The sequence below is a fragment of the Drosophila ficusphila genome, unplaced genomic scaffold, assembly GCF_018152265.1.
Source record: "Drosophila ficusphila isolate 14025-0441.05 unplaced genomic scaffold, ASM1815226v1 contig_414, whole genome shotgun sequence".
Taxonomy (NCBI): domain Eukaryota; kingdom Metazoa; phylum Arthropoda; class Insecta; order Diptera; family Drosophilidae; genus Drosophila; species Drosophila ficusphila.
In genome coordinates, this window is record NW_025064328.1 from 574,653 (window position 1) to 592,086 (window position 17,434).

A 17,434-nucleotide genomic window follows, 5' to 3' on the forward strand; every position below is an offset into this window, starting at 1 on the left:
GAACTTTTAATTGTGTGTTTGTGTCGCGGAAGCGTTTTCAAACTGGGCCAGAATTTCCAAAGCAAAAGCCAATTTGTTACCGCTATATCGCCACGTATCGTTTCCATCGCGATAAAACTGCCGCGCTAAACGCAGCCACTTCCTCAAGTAAATACTGCAACACGTTAAAAAATTCTAGGGGGTATTATTATCCCATGTCGGTTTTACTTTATTGTATTTATATGCTAAAGAAGTAAACATTGATTAAACTTTTTGTGCTAATGCTTTATACTTCCAATATCCGTTGATCCTAACTGACACAATTTTTGCCAAATGTGTGTGTACATTTTAATATCCACTTTTAGTTATTTTTCATATGCTTCGTCAATCATCATCACTATTACAAATTATAACAAATAATTTTTATTGGTAAGTTAGACACTTACTTTTGTAATATCCTTTTTCCGAGTGCACAAGCATAAGAACCGCGGGAAACTGATGGAACCGTCCGAGATTGAAACCGAAACTGATGCGTTGTTTAGGGCGATTTACACACAGTTTAAACAGACGTCCCGATACAAATCGCCAGTTCTACGGAGGGGGTGGAATGGGGGAGGGGAGGGCTGAGAGGATGGCGCGGCATAGAGCAGCTGCAGGTCCAGTCTTCCTGGTGCCATAACTGTAGCAAATGGCCAAGCAACATGCAGGTCTTAGTCTCAATCTCGGTACTTGGTTCCCAACCCGCACCTTAACCTTAACCTCCTGTGGACTCATGATTTTCTTGGTCAATAATTTATCTTATAAAATACCTATAAATATGTTAACATCGGGAGTATAATTACAACAAGTTTTTTAAAAACTTTTTCATTTTTGCTCTAAAGTTTAATGTTCTTATTATACATATTTTATTTACCAAACTAGAAGAACAATACAACTTAAAGAAAAAACATAAAGTTATGCCAATGTTTCGTGTGTTTGCTTTAAAATATTTTTTATAAATAGACAAGTATTTTTATTTTTTGAGTCATAGTTTTTAAATAAATCTGAACAGGAATATAGGGTTAATCTGGGGCTAAGCTTAAACCTGAGCCGCACTCGCAGCTTCAAAGATCTTCGGCGTGGGCGTCTGTGGTGGTTATAAATTGCACATTTGATGAGCAGAGAAACGTTTATGGTTCTCCCTGATCTGCAGGCTCTGCGCGATTCCTTCATTCTGAAGATTCCCCGGAGTCTCCTCTGCCTTTTAGCGCTTGCATGCGGCTGATTAATTGTGCCAACGTCATAAACGTGATGATATCGCAATGCAAGCGCATTTTTCATGTTATTCAATTCATTGCCCCCAGCTCCAACTCAAAAGCTCCAGTTCCTGGCCCAGCTGCAGCTCCACTTTTTACACTGAGAAAAGCTACTTTAATGTTTAACTTATATTTTTGATAATAAATGAATAAAGCTTTTAAGAATTAGTAAAACTATCATAAAGATCAGGAGAACATATTCCAAAACGAAAGCTAATATATTTAGAATTTATTTTAAGCTATTTCACATTGGTATTGTCTTTTAATAAAAACTGTTTTAGTTTACTACTTTCATGATTAATACCTTGTAATATTTCAAATTTTTTACCGTGTACCTACAATGTATTTGCATAGCGCTTTTGTGCGGTATTACAAAAGATTCAAGCAGCAAACTCGCGTGGCAGCCTTTTAATATTGCAACTAATTACCAGCATTAACGCAATTTTGTCTTCATATAGCCTCGGTTCCGCATTGCCCCCTCACCCCCTCACCCCTGCTCCCCGAACTCCCCTGCAATTGGGACTTAATTCGATTCTTTGCCCAATCGCGGACAGGTGTCGATGAGGCAGGTGTTTCGGCTCATTGTTTGCGGCCAGGAAGCATTTGGCATGCGTTCGCCTATTTAAACTGATTTTTTTCTGTTCGCTCTGCGTTTTCCTTTTGTTTTTGAAAAACTGCGCAATTTTCATCGATTTTGGTCAGAGCTGGTTTGTTGTTTCTGCTGTTATTGGCACCTTTTACGGCCTAGTACAGCTGTGCATTTAGACATGTGAGATCACATCAAATATTATAGGGGCTCCGTGGCAGGAATCTATAATTTCTATTGAATTGTGAGGTGATCGAGAATGCGGTTTCTTTAATAAATTACTATTTATTCAAGTCACATTCTTTTTGGGCCTCTAGGAACTGGCATGTAAGTTAATTGAGAGAAAATGGTTATATCTAAAAAAAGAATTGCTTATGGTTTTAATTTTATATATTTTTCTAATACTTACATATTCTTCAGTTCATACCTGTTTGAACTGGTAGAGCATTTTTGCCTGCAATAAATACATAATGGAAATCTCCCCCGTTCAGTGCCCCCTAATTTTTCACCTGCTTAATGGCAATCGCTTATGGCCAGATCAGGTTATTATTGAGTCGATTTCCAGGCCGTTAAGCTTTCGCTGGATAGTTTAGCCGCCCACACTCGAGAATCAAGACAACTTTCAACGTTCGCGATTATTTTGCATATACATTTATTTTTCTGAGACATTTATTTAGACACAAATACAAGTTATATTATAGTTTTACATATATATGTAAACATATACTCCCTATTTATAGGCCATGTAAGCTGGAGAATACAACTAAAATGTACAAACTAAACGACTAAGACAATGCGATTGCGAGCAGATCGTGGGGAAATGGGTTTCGAGAGGCTTTGGGGGGAATTATCCGGCTCCGAGCAAACTAATTACTAAACAAGAGCTGTTCGATTATGGTTCAATTGCATTTAATCAACAGTTTGCACAACATTTAAATTATGAGGAGGAAATTCATTGCTTTAATTTATAAATTCATTTTAGCTAGCTTTAAGTGTTGCATAACATTCTCTAAATGATTGATATATGGTTGTTCGATAATATTGACTTACTATTAGTTACATTTTCCTTTTTGCTATCCTGTTTAAATACAGTACTCTTTAAATATATATAAGTATCTCGTTTATAGACAACTAATTTTTGTGGATTTTAAAGTTCGATTTTGTGAATTTCTTTTCTGAATAGTAAATGGCTTTTCGTCCAATTTGAAAATGGTTCGCAGTAATTATTAAATTAAACATAAAATTAAAATCACAATTTTATAGACTTGATGTATGTATGTGTGTGTATGTTTGTGTATGTGTATATGTGGGGAGGGGGTTCGTCGAGTGTGTGTCTGTGTGTGCTGGCAGCCTTTCATTATCGAGGGATCCATCCGGTCGAAATATTCTCATCAAATACTTCATTGGAATCATTGGGTTTTAAAGCATATTTCTGGGCGTAGCAGGGAAAGGCACAATTCAATGTTAATTAAAATTGCTGCTGCAGGCTAAATGGTGAAAGCTGCAACAGAGAGGAGGGAAAGAGAGGGGTAGAGGAGAACCATTAGTTGGCCGTTTGAAATGTTTGTTTAGTTCGGTTGCACGAATTTAATAAGCGAAAAAACAATCAAAACGCAGCACGATTTGCATGGGCTGTTCAACTCACCTGCAGGAACACACACAGCGTGCCAAAAGTTGTAGTTGCTCTTCTTTTATTGTGTTTTACTTTACGTGGTTTGTTTTTGTTTTGTTGTTTGTTTTTGTCTTTTTCTGTATTGTGGGGGTCGATGGCAGCTAGAAACGAGTTGGCAACGAATCATCATCATCATCATCATCGTGCTGCTACTTCCTCATCGTCGTCGTCATCCTGGAGATACTCTACATCCAGACCATCCAAGCCAGCCAGCCAGCCGAGTATCCTACAGATACAGCGTCGCCTGCTGCCGCTGATCGAAGTGATGGATGTAGAGCTTCTTCTTCGACTTCTCCTTCGAGGGTCGCAGGTCCCAGACCAAGTTCGAAAGACTTCTTGGCCGGGACAGGCGTCGGGTCTTCTTCTCGGGCAGCTTGTTGGAATCCCCCGATGTCCGGCCACCGCTGCGGGATGAGTCCAGTGTGCCCTCCCTCGGATTGTGGTGATTATTGCTGCTGGAGCTCCGACTGTGGGGAAGTGGCAATGGCAGGGGATGCGGACTGGACAGGTAGCCGTGGACGTTCAGGATGCTGCCGCACTTGAGCACCACGTCCGGCGGAGTGCCCGGCGTGACCGGAGTTCCCGATGCCGTTGCTCCCGATCCCGATCCACCGCCACCTGCGGATGACTTGCCGTGGGCTGAGATCGTCGGCGGCGTCACCGAGGAGCAGTTGTTGTTGTCCGGCGTCAGTTGCAGGCTGCTCAGACTCTTGTACCTTTAGGTTAAACAAAGAAATGATTGTTGTATAACAATTTAATCTACTACATTTTAATATGTTTCATTCCTTTAAGGACTAGTTAAGATAAAATTAACATTTAATTCACACTTTATTTTAATGTTTGTATCTATTATACTTGATAATTATAATTAGCTTTTGTTTTGTTGATTATTTTATATTATATTCCCATTTTGAGTCTGTTAATATCAGCCTTTTTTTATTTTATTATCCAAATAAATGTTTCACTGATTGTAAAAGTTTTCCTTAAAAGGTAAATTACATATTACCTTTTTTCGTTAGATGGTTTATATTTAATAAACAAATAATAAATTATCTTTTTAAAGTAGCTGTGACTGCAATTTTAATTTTATGTTTAACTTGTAAGCTAAGTTAGCAGTAGAATTCTTAATCTTTTCATATTATTTCAATTATTTTCTTTTTAATAGGAAGATCAACCAACCTGATGTGGAATAGCGGCGACTGTGGCTCCAAGGCCTCCTTGCTCGGCAGATGATTGTTGGGCGTGAGCACCTTGCCGTGATGCGGATGCGGATGTGGATGCACGTTCGCATGCGGATGGGTGTGCGGATGCGGATGTGATCCGTGCGATCCGTGTGATCCGTGGGTTCCGTTGGAGTGATGGGCAGCTGCCACCGCAGCAGCCGCCGCATTTGCAACCACACTGGCCGTATTTCCATTGGGAGTCGGCGGAGGAGGCGGCTGCTGCGACTGTGACTGCGACTGCGTGTGACTGTGACTGTGGGCGTGGCTGTGACTATGGCTGTGACTGTGACTGTGACTGGTGCCCGTGGAGTTGCCATTGCTGCTGCTCCCAGCACTGTGGGCATTCTTGATGTAAAGCTTTGGTAGAGTGGGACGCTGGCGCTTCTCGGCCGGCTTCTTGCCGGGAATCGTTTCGATCGGCGGCGGCACCGGCTTGATGTCCTCCTGAATATGGCCATGATGGTAGTGGTTAACCAGATGATGGTGGTGGTGATGGTGCTGCTGGTGACCGGGATGATGGCCACCACCACCACCACCGCCGCTGCTGCTGTGCTTATTCGACTCCAAGCTGCTGTAGTTGTTGTTCGCGGAGGTGGAGGCCTGCTGGTGAACCGGAGCCCTGATCAAGCTGCAGTAGTTGCCACTTCCGCTGTCCGTGTGATGGGATCGCAGAGTGGGTGACTCGCAGATGGGCTCGAACCGGGCCAATCCCTTCGAGAGCGGCGTCAATCCCCTCACATAGTCGTATATGTGATCGATCTCGTTGTACTCCTCGGCAATCTCGGTGCTGTTCAGCGCCTGTTGCTGCTGCTTCGACCACGAATCACAGCTGGCACTCTTGCGCAGCACATAGCCACTCTCCGCCAGTCCACTGGCCATTCCTGCTGCCGATGGCAGCATCACCACTGGTAACCTGCCCCCGTTCCGACTATTGAACTTGGAGTCCTTCTTCTCCTTCTCGCTCAGCTTGAGATCGACGATCTGCAGGCGATCGCGTGCATCGGCCAGCAGGCGTTGTGCCTTGTCCAGGAATCGCGAGTACTCGATGAAGTGCTCCAGCTGCTCCATGTTCTTGGCCCGCTGCAGCTTGATCTTCGCGTTCAGCGGCACCGGCACCAGGTCCGTGTCCTTCTGCAGCGGCAGTGCGAAGATCCTGTCGATCTCCACGCAGCCCAGCAGCCGCAACTCGGGAACAAAGGGTTGCTTAAGTCCCTTGGGCGCACTGCCGTGGACGAGTCTGTGAATTGGAGATTATGGATCGGGGTTAGAGAATTATTTCCTAAAGTCTAGTATGTATATATTTTAAACTCGATAAAGTTCTGGTTTAGAAACTCTGAATTTAATGTTATTACAATTAAGTGTTAGATTTAATGTCATTAAGTATGCAAATCAATTGAATTTAATAAGATAAGGTCGGTAATTTTAATAAACAAATTGTTCCATTATTTCTCCAAATATTCTGAAACCCACCTGACGATGACTGGCATCCGCTTGAGCAGCAGATTCTTGACGGTGTGCACACCGCTGATGCTGTCCTCCCTGGCGATGGGAGAGAACTTGGCTTTGGTATCGAGTGGCAGATTGATGATCTCGTCCTTGATGTTGCGGCACTGCAGGTACTTCCCGTTGTCGTTCATCGTGGTGAGCAGCTCTCCTGCGTGGATGGTGCGGTTCATCTGCTGGCATCGAAAGGTTTCCCGCACTAGAACCCTGGCATTCCTCCGCCTCGAGAGCTCCAGTACGGAGTCGATGCATCTCGTGGAGCGTCCGTCCTCGCTGAGGAGCTCGAAGTAGCCGCCGTAGGTCTCCGGGATGAGCACCTTGGCGCCCACATTGGTGGGCTTGCGACCCTCCTTGATCTTGATGGGCTGAGCGAGGATCTGGTACTTCTTGCCGGCGCTCAGGAAGAGGGCGGTGCTCTGCAGGGATGGAGCCGAGAGTGTGGGCACCCCCAGGGCCTGATGCTGGCCCTTGAGGATCTTGGCCACCGCCGGCAGCGGTTGCTTGGAAAAGTCGCGCAGATAAACGGGCGTGGCATCGCCGAAACGGGAGGCGGCCAATATGATTTGGCCATCGGTGGCGGCCATGTCGCGATTGAAGAACGATAGCAGTTTGCTGCGCGCCAGTTGGACATTAAATGAGAGTAAGTTTCATTGGACTGGCTGCGGATGCAGATGCTCCCCGCCGACGGCGCCCTGTTCGCTGTTCTCCTCCTGTTCCACTTGGTTCTCCTGGTGCTGGTTATCCTCCACCAGCGTTTCGTCCTCCTCCTCCTCCTCTCGCTCTTCTGCTCGGTTGGCGTTGATCTGATCCTCAAGAGCTCGTCGCTTGGCCAGCTCCCGGTGGCGCAATCTCAGCAGCTGGGCGCCGCGACTGCAGCAGGCGTGCTTGATGTCCTCCTCGTGGGCGGAGGCTAGTCCCGTCTGGTCAGGATAGAGATCCTGGTTCTGGCCCTGGTACGTCAGCAGTCGCGTGGATGTCTGCAGTGCGTAGTTGAGATACTGCATTCGGTTCGATTTACTCCTCCTCCGCTGGCCACAGTGTGCGAATAGTCAGTCCTCTAACAGTTGGCTTTTCTCCCAGCGATTCTCTGTTTGCCGCTCTGGCTTCGGCTGATGGTAAGCTGCTTTTCCCCGGGTCCTTTGTCCTGGAAAAAGTCATGGAAAATGAGGGGACATTAATCATTGTAATACCACAGTCACAACGGCAAGGATAAATAGTTATGCATGATAAAATGTCAGCTCACAAAATGTCCACAAATGCACAAGGTCCCCCAAAAAAATATTAAAATAAATGTAAGGGAAAAGTGAAATGCACTTATTCATACCCTTTATAAATAAATTTGTTCAATATCAATGATTTAAGTCATTGAAAAACCTTTTTAGCATGGGTACTCACATATTTCCGAACACAATCCCACCATCTATATTTATCCATTAGTAGATGATGGAAATAATCATAGGGAGTAAAGTTAGGTGTCACAAAGATAGCTAATAAATGGGCACACACCTTTGCTACCCAGTGGACATTAGGTAAATGAAATGTTGCCAACAAATTTTCCCCCTTCTGGTTCGAAGTTGAAATATTCTTGCGTCCGCAGATCAGCTCTTCAAGTTCTCACACAGGGATATACATAGGTATATATATAGATGCATATATACAGACTCCGATACAACGACAGGGTGTTATTTATGAGGGCCATAAAGTAAGGAAGAAGACTTTAACTGAAGAAATGGCAAAGTGCACAAAATGAAAATGCAAGCTGCGGGGAACGTGCATATAGAATAGACAGCCGTCTCGACTGTGCGACAATACCAAACATGCCATTAACAAAAAGGGAAGGCGGCGTTCGCGGAGGAGGACATGGCCATGGCCAACAGCCTGCGGACCAACAAATGGCAAGACATTAAAAGTACTTAAAGGATATTTGCATATTTTATGGCCAAACATAAATGAGGCTGATTACGACGAGACGTAGGGAAATGCTAGGTTGTATTGCCTGGATTCTTGGCAGTGATGCCAATTCATATTTTTAGAGATGTTAGGAGATGTTTAAGAGAAATAACTTTAATAAAATATTTCTTAAGAAATTCCATAGTTTGTTCTTTTAATTGATTCAATAATGTAACTCATTGGCTTTATCATTTAAAAAAAGTTATTTTGAAACAATTTTGACTAAAGCCAATTTCTGGTTTTGGCTAAAAACAGCTAAACTCTCAACCATGAAATCTTGTTATGTTGGCCCATTTGCATGTTCTTTGGGGGAATGGAGGATTGATTCCGCATGTGCGGGACCCACTTCACTAAATTAGTTGGCAATTAGCAAAGTGACCGCACCTGCTGGGTTACTGCTGATGCCGATTTTCCCTGCCAATTGGCATCGGGAGGCTATAGCTCCCTCTATGCGGAAGAGCATCCATCTCTAATTGCTTTCCTATTCCAATTGGAGCGCAGCTAGAAGTCGGTAGCCAGAGATACCAAAACAACAACCGCATTTGGGGCCATAAAGAGTCAGCCATAAAGCATTTAACGAGCCCTGGGGGATAAAGTCCAGCCCTTCTGGCCAATTTAAATGCATCTGCGGTCATTATTGGGTCATAGTACAATAACCCGTAACTTTAGTCCGCAAAGGTTATTAAATCTTTTTTAGCCCCTGGCTGAAACATGCAACAGCTTAATTGATTTTTTAGTGCCAAAAAAAGGAGGAACTAGTTTTCCGGTATTATTGAACAAAAGTTTTTGTTTAAACCTTTGAACTTCACAGAAAAATAAATTTGCGGTTTTTTAGGGAATTAAAAATGTGTGTATTAGTTTCTTTTTTGCGAAAATAATTGGTTTTAAAATTTTTATAAATATTACTAGGGATCAAAATTGTAGTTGATAAACCTAAACAACACCGACAAATGTTTCCTGTGTGAGTGTGAAAATGTCAGGCTTACACCTTTGGACTCGCTTTTGTTTAGTGGATCTGCTTTCCAATTAATTGCCAGACAAAGAGCCAGACTGCAACACGGCCGGCAATTAATTTTCACCATGGAAAGTACCTTTTCCTGGAGCAGGAAGAAAAGACACACATACGGACCGAAGGAGACCGACTGCCAGTTGCCAATTCTCACGCTCAACGTGGCCGAAAGCCTTTGTAACTTATGTGGAAACGTGACATTTTCTCGGCTACTGGACAAAAATTGATGCCGCCGAGCCGTCTTAGCGAGCTGGAGAGGATTGGTCCAGCATCAGCAATAGAAGTAGCTGGAGCTGTAGCTGTTTCTGAAGCTAAAGTTGTAGCGTAAAAAGCTGCAGCAACTGTCTTGTTTCCTGGCCCGTACGTGTCTGGATTTTTCTCTGGTTTTTATTGCGGCTTCTGTTGGCTTTTTTGTTGGTTTTGATGTCACACAATGACACAGTTTTTCACGTGCGGAGCGCTCGTAATTTGTATTTGGCCCCGTCTTGCATTTAAGTTGATCTCATCGAAAATGTCTTAATTAATTTGCGCTGGAAAGTGGCACAAAAGCAGCTGCCGCAAGATCCAAAAAAAAGATGTGCAAAAAAGTTGTGAAAAAAACTGTAAGAAACTCACTTAATTTATGACTGACACGACACAAGATGACTTGGCATGAAGCCCTACAAAAGGTTTATGATTTTTTCCTTATATATTTTTTTTCTGCTGAATCCTTTTCAACATCCTGTCTGCCTGTTGCTATTTGTTGTTGCTGTTTCCTGTGCAGCAGCGCGCCAAGAGCCACCGCCCCCAAGGGGCCTCAAAAAAACACTTGAGCAAATGAAGCCCCCAAAGAGTCAATATGTGCGAGCGAGGGGAGTTATTATGCACATACATATGCTTATGAAAAATATGTAACCCAAGACGGAGCTCGAGCACATAATGAGATACCCAGCACACACAAAAAATGGATGAAAAAAACTTAAAAAACGAGAACGAAACGGAAAGCTTTAAGATAAAAGGAGAGGGAATGAGGCAGGATTAAGCGACTGAGTGATACGCTCTTTATGGTTAATTTAAAATTTATTTAAAAATAATATTACCTCAAAAATATATATTTTTTTAATATTTGTGAGAACATATTTCTTTATTTAAAGAAATAAGTTGCTTAGGAACTTTGCTAACAAGGTTTGAGAAATAATATGTAAAATAAAGATCAATAAAATTGTGAAAAATAGTATTATTTTTGTGTTTACCATTCACAAATCTTATTGAACAAAAAGGAATCGGACTTAACAAGTAAGGTCCTTTGTCAATTGTAGCTCTGAAACAAACAGGAATTAAAGTAAATTTAGAGAGTTAAACCCTCCATTCTTGTGCTCGTTAAATTGCGTAAAATAAGTGCACTTTTAAGTTTTAAATGTGGTTGAATCGTTTGTACAACTCGAAAATCCTTTTTGCTACCCTTTCGGCACAAGCTGAAGGCGAAAAAGCAGGCAAGTGCGATAAAAGCCACGTCAAAAGGATTAGGGCAGTGCAGTTGCGAATGTGTGCGAGCGCCTGAAAACGGAAAATGTCTGCGCATGAAGGTGTGGGTGCGGGTGGCTGGCTGGCTTTTGTTTGTCCCAACAAAGGCAAGAACTAGCAGCAAAAAATTGTATAAAAAAAACGCAAGGAGATGGAGTACAGAAAAAGGAAAAGTGTAAGGAGCACGACCTGCTTGTAAACCAAAGAGCTCATAAAAGGAAACGCACACACGCATGCGAGTGTGTGGCACATTAATCACACTAAAGAGTTTTACAAAATGCAACTCGACTCTCTGCCACACAGTCACAGCCACAGCCACAGCCAAAGCCGAAAGTTGTAGTTGCTATTGCTGTTGTCACCACTTTAAGCTGCGGCTTAAAAATCGCGCCCGTTCCGCGCGGCAAGCGGCTTAGAGCTCAGGGCTTAGGCGGCTAAGAATCCGCGTCGTCCGCCAACGCTAACACTTGACGTTCTCCTCTACGCCACAGAGGAACCTCGATAAGTGTAACTTTCCTAGGATCGAATAATTTATTCAGTATTTGCACCACAGGTATTTGAACAGGTATTTAAAAAAGATTGTAAAACATTCCGCCAAAAAAATCCGAAATTATAAGAAGTTATAGATATATATTTTTAATTAAACTTCCTTAAATAAAGTTTTAAATTGTAAATAATAAAGGTGCAATTGAAATTTAACTTTGATATTAATTTTTTTGGTATTGCCTTTAATTAATAAAAATAATTTCAGACATTTCAAGCATTGTATGTATTTTTCTTTGGTTTATACATTTGTATCAAAGTTTGTTGCATTTCATAAGTCTCTGAAGACTACTAACAATTTTGTAAAGATTAACAAATAAATTTCAATATTGCCTAATACCTTCATCGATAAGTTTGGGTTAGGTAAGCTTGACTGTATTTCTCAAACATAAATGCAATATTCCTGGCGAGGAGACGCTTTTTGTGCTTGGATTTTTTTATTTGATTTCATTTCCTCTTTGTCGAGCAGTTTTCAGTGCGAAAGAAACACCTTCAGCCTCACTACTTCCCCCGCTGGCCACTCCCCCTTCGCCCCCTTTTCTCACTCTTCTTCTTCCAGTTCTCAGTTGCCTTATTATGTCGTTCTTAGCACTTTTGATTACTTTTTATCCGCTTTGGCCGCGGGTTTCATAGCTCACAGCATTTTGCTTTTGTTTGCTGTTGCTGGTTTATATATCCTATCCTCCTCCCTTCCTATTTTTCCCCCGAAAACCCCTTCCCCCTATCAGAGCTCCACCTCCCCCTCCCCTCTCCCCTTGTGATGTGACTAATGACGTTGTGGACCACGGACAACGTTTGCGTTTGTTTAGTCCCTATCCAAAACCCCATCCCCACAATAGCCGTGATGTAAATAAATGAAATAATATTCTTTTGCTGTTGTCTCGCCATGAAAAATTAACGCTGACCACTCTTGACTTCTTTTTGTTTTCGTGAATTTTTTTTGGTTTATCTGTTTTTTTTTTGCACGCTTTTGGTTTTCTCACTGCGGACAGTTGGATTTTTGCTTTCATTTGTCAAGTGGCGCTGAATCGTTGTTGAAATACTCTGCAGTAAGAGACTAACACCATTTGTGTACTAAATACTTAATAAGGTAAAAATAAATCTTTTTAAAAGCAGCGCTTGCTCTACATTAGTAAGTTATTAACAAATATAAATTTAAACAACACCAAAAAACATGTATATTGCCACAATATTTTGGATACCTAACAAATAATCATAACAATACAATTTTTAAGAGTATTTTCAAAAACGGATTGCCCAAAAGAAAATCTCCACCAGAATTAATTTATTTTATCACAATAAAAGAGGAAATAAAACCGTGTTCAGAAGGGGAAGTGGAAAAGTTTGCTTGTTCAAGCTGTTATTTGAAAAGCATTAATTACATCCATAAAATTCCTAGTGCTTAACTGGAAAAATAAGATAAATTGCGTATAAATAGATTTCCCACAGACGTAAATGTAGATCGAATCAATAGCGGAAATGGAACAAGAACGCAACCTAACTGGCGTGCCAAAAATAGAGAAATGATTAACCAAGTGGAATTTCCTTGGTATTACAGGTGCTATTCAATTGCCCTCGATAAAGGTAGGTCCAATGAATCGAAATTCCACGGTCACCAACGATTCATAGCCATAAAATCGAAACTCTGGGAGAATACCTATGCGAAACTTGTATGTAAATATTGCTTTGTTTCCATTTTTTGCATTGTGAGTGACAAATGAGGGCCAATGTAACATGTAGTTATGTATGGGAAGTGCGTTGTCTGAAGTTAAGCTTAAGATGTTTATAAAACAACTTGAAGTATTTGTAGAGTGTACGATCGATTTGTAAGCGGAGTATTATAAATATAGGTTTTGATTAAATTTCAAAATCTGATTTTGTTTTCGACAGGGCACAAACTGTAAATTATTTGTTAACATATATATCTATCTAAAAATGTGTGATGATTTTACTGAAGCCTTGCAATACAAAAGCTTTTAAAAGGCTTATTCTTAGAATTTTAAACCTCTAACTGCCATTTAGATCAATTACACACATACACGTTTGTTTGTATTTTTGATTTGATGCCAAATTGAACACTTGGTTGAGTCGCGCCCAAATCCTCAATTCATCGGTGGGGGCAGCCACATCACATCACAAAATCAGAATCAAAAGCAATTAAAATGCAAAGCCACAGAACGTCTCATAGGGTAAAAATGTATAAAAATGTGACGTTGATGAGGAGTTGCCCCCGCTGATGAGTTTGTATTTTTTGATGTCGTTTTTGATTTTTTTTATTGAAATGTCGACATGCTTACTAATCAACGAAGCGGTCAAAGAATGGGAAAGAACCCAGGGAACTTCTCTTTTATTAATCATGCGCTGAATGCACAAAAAGATCGGGAAACCAGGAGGGGGGATCCCAAGTCTGGTGACAGGAAATCGAAACCGAAATGCAGCGACAGTTGGGCCAACGTATTTGGTTCGATATTCCCGCTTTTAATCCAAAACGTCGTCAAAGAACCGTTGGCTTTGGCCTTTTCAAGTCGCCTTGGATCCAAAATGTTCATTGACTTTAATTTATGCCCTGCGAGTGTTTATTGTTCGCATATTCTTTTGCCCTGACACTTTTCTTCGTTCTTTCTTTTTCCGATAGCAATGAAAGTTTTCGTTGTAAAAGGGAAATCCCTTTTTTGGGCTGGGCTAGGTATGTATTTTTTTCATATTTGGGTTGGGTTGGGCCATCATCTATCCCGACCATCCTCTCTATTGACCCAGATAAGAAATACAATAAGAAAATGTTGCGCCCGCCTTTCTTGTTTGTAAGTGAAATTTTTGAAAAACGCTATCAGCCAAAATGTCTTTTGAAGATGTTTTCCACGCGTTGGCGTTGAGTGATGGGAAAAGTCGGTAAAAAAAAAGGTGGTAACGGGGGGTTAAGAAAGGGAAACATCTGCATTGAGTTGTCAGCTCCGCTAATGAAACCGATAATGAATGGGTTAATAGATCCCCATAAATAAGAATTTTCAAAGAGGCGAAGCTGCATTGAAGATGCGATGAGCGAAAGCATTAATTATCAACAGTTCTCATGGGTTTTAATGATAGTTTTAATAACTGTTAATTGGAAAAATGCTGAGGCGTACATTCAATTGAAGTATGTATTTTTTCCGTATATTATTATTCTAAATGTTGAATGTATTTACAATTACCAAATAAGCATGGCTTTACAAAAACATGAAATGGTAAAAATGTATTTCCCAATTCAAAACCGATCACAATCTATTTTCAACCTATTTTAAATCACATTGAATTCCTAAAAATTCCTCAAGCCCAATGTGACCCATTTCGAAAACCCCAAATTGATATCATCTTCCCCAAAATCAAATCTAATTCACCGATCAGCAATTATGTGACACTCATTGGCAACTGCTTTTCTACACATACGGCTTACCCTAAAAAAAGCCAAACGAGATCCAAAAAGTACTTTATTAATATCCGATATTTAACCCAATTTTTAGAGCGTGACGCTAATTGTATTTTAAATATTGTTTGCCACCGATTGCTCACCTTCTGCTCCACAAAAATACAACCGAAATCCACAATTTGCCGTTAAGTTTAACAAATACAAATTTACACTTTTTATTGTTGATCAATTAACACGCACACAAAGATCCAAACTCTCTTTTCTATTTGCTTTGAACACACGTTTGTACCAAGTAACGTAAGTATTTTGTAATATTTCGATGAACTGTGGAAATTTCTTTTTGCACAAAGAATTTTTTACTTTCACACTGTGACGAAACCCGTGGGGGAAAAAAAAAATTTTTTCCCGTTGAAAATTTGCATAAAAAACGAAACGAATTTCTGTTGGATGATCAAAGCCGCAGCTCAAGAAAAATCTCGCGTGGGTCGAAGCGCACGCGCACAATATCTTAACTCGCTCTCGATGTTGGCTATAGTTTTTGTTGTTGTTCTGTGGATAACTGGCCAAAGTTCTGGCCGTTTTGCGATCGCGTAAGACACCGAACCGGTCGGAGCGACGAGCTCCAAGCTAATGAAAAGCCGAAGTTCTGGGATCCCGAGAGTTGAGTGGCCAGAACGCAGCTAAATCCGCTGTCGGCGTCGACGCCGACGCCAGCGTCGCTGTTAACTGGCCCCAACTTAACAGGGCTATGTTAAACCGGTCCAAAAAATATACATATATACGTTTGTGTGTGTATATATATTTTCTACCATCCATCTCCCGCTTTGTTTTGGGCTCTAATTTCTAAGCAAACGCTGGACGGTGAGAGATTTGAGATTCGGGACTCAAGAGATTCCCTCAGATAAACGGCAAACAGTTGTTTAATAGTTTTCTTTGAATTTCGAGCATTTTTATGTTCCTACTGCTGGTCGGTCGTTTGATTTGTTTGCTGAGAAATGCGACTCTCGCAGGTATTTAAGTTTCATTAACATCTCGAGGGTCTGAGGAAAGGTCTGTGTCAACCTTTATTTGGTGGCATCGTAATATTCAGCGTCTTTGTGTGCGGTGCGTGTGAATTTTTTATGGTTCATTAAAATTAAAACCAGAGCTTTGCCTTTTCGTAGTTTATTTATAGCGTAAGATTGGCAATTGGGAGGGGCTGTGGGAGAGATTCTCCGCCGAAAACTTAGTCGAGGCATTGAACTTCGTAGTGTAATGCATGCAGAATCTTTCGGTTTCCGCGAGAAAGGAGGGAGAGGTTGGCGAAACTGTCACAGACATGATTTACGACAAGTAAACTTTAGAATATTCAATCGCTCTGGCATACAAAACCTTTCAAAATGCCGCAAGGCCAAAGCCATCAAAAGAGCCATAAAAAAGGCAAAGCATGAAATATGAGCACAAATTATGAACAGACATCACGTCAAAGGATTAACAAGACCGAAAACTCTGGCCGATTTCAAGGAAGTCCGTCAGCGAAGGCATACAAAAAACAACAACAACAACGACGAAACGGTCGATAAAAATCTAACAAAGTTTTGGTCTTTCGCTGGGCGCGTTAAATGGTCAACACCCATATCGAAGGGCCTTTTGAAGTCTGTAAGGTCTGTGTTTAAAATGCAGATTATGTGCGTTGATTAAATATTGTTTTTTAATTTCTTTTCAGCCGAGCTGTCTAAATTAAAAATGCACAGGCGTGTGGGAAATGCATAGGAAAAGATTTGATGTTTGTTTTGATTATGCCAAGCACGTAGCCCTGCATAATAAAAAGAAAACATATATGAAATTGAAAATAAAAAAAAATCCCAGAAGGAGTGAGGAAATATCCAGAAGGGGCGGAGGAAATTCTGAAAGGCGAGAGCAGTAAAGATTGTTGTTATCGGCGCAAGTTCGTTGCCTGAGTCTTTCGTTTTGGGCCTTATCACATTTGTGGAAATCGCTTATAACGGTGTAAGGGATTTATCAGGAAACTGTCGGAAGATTTGCATAACACACACACACACGGCGCGCAGACAGCTAAAAAAATAAATCTCCAGGCTTTTGTTCGCCTTTGTGCGTGCGCCAATTCTGCGAGCAACCCACACACGGCAGATCATCGCAAACCACTTCTGCACCACTTCTGCACCACCGCCACCACCACTTCTGCTCCCCACTCGAACATGCAAATGAAGCGGCGGCTGAGACTGCGATCTAAAATTAGCTGCAACTTTTGTTAGGCTTCAGTGACTCCGCTTGCACTTTTGTCGCCGTTTTGTTTTTGCTTCTCTTTTTTTTTTTTTGGTTTTATTTCAGTTTTTAAGCGTTTTTTTCTTTGCCGCTCGCTGCCTTTCTTTGGAAAGCTTGTCCGCCCGTTGATTGATTGCCCACTGCAGATGCGGGCTGGGTCTTCCCTGAATGGCGACTCCGCCGTGCGGGCCCAACCTCTGTGCCCCCTGCGCCTCCCTTTTCTGGTGCGACTCCATCTTGCCCCAACTCCATGGCCTGCCTTATATTATTTGACTGCCGACTGGACCCGGCTCTTTGAATTTTACGCTTAATTTGCCTTTGATTGATGTTTTAGCGTTTGATTCATTCGAAAAGTTAGTTAGTGCGGCGGTTCAATGAACCTGCCAATTGCAGCGGTCAAGCGAGGGTAGCTTAAATGGTTTTAGGACTTGACGAGCAATCGATTAAGTGTTCTTAAAAAATGTTTGTAATTTTTAAGCTAAAAGAGAAATATGCAGGAACTATGT

The 17,434-nt window shown here is 41.6% G+C and overlaps 2 protein-coding genes across 5 annotated transcripts in view; both read right to left on the minus strand.

The window, feature by feature from the left end:
• Nucleotides 1-2,488: 2,488 nt before the first annotated feature.
• LOC108095156 (midnolin homolog) lies at nt 2,489-6,842 on the minus strand. Its single transcript, XM_017196094.2, has 4 exons — nt 6,226-6,842; nt 4,712-5,992; nt 3,506-4,248; nt 2,489-3,361 (listed from the first exon to the last, which is right to left on the minus strand). The coding sequence occupies exons 1-3, from the start codon at nt 6,840-6,842 to the stop codon at nt 3,759-3,761; spliced, it is 2,388 nt and encodes a 795-aa protein (XP_017051583.1). The 3' UTR covers nt 2,489-3,361; nt 3,506-3,758.
• Nucleotides 6,843-6,905: 63 nt separating this feature from the next.
• The window catches only part of LOC108095157, an 84,853-nt gene continuing 74,324 nt past the window's right edge, over nt 6,906-17,434 (minus strand). For 3 of the 4 annotated variants that reach the window (XM_017196099.2, XM_017196097.2, XM_017196095.2), the window contains one exon: nt 6,906-7,402. In XM_017196099.2, the coding sequence (XP_017051588.1) occupies nt 6,906-7,262 (357 nt within the window). In that variant the 5' untranslated portion in view covers nt 7,263-7,402. Of the gene's footprint in view, nt 7,403-14,806; nt 15,292-17,434 lie in introns of those variants that run through there. The other variant, XM_017196096.2, reaches the window with a different exon arrangement.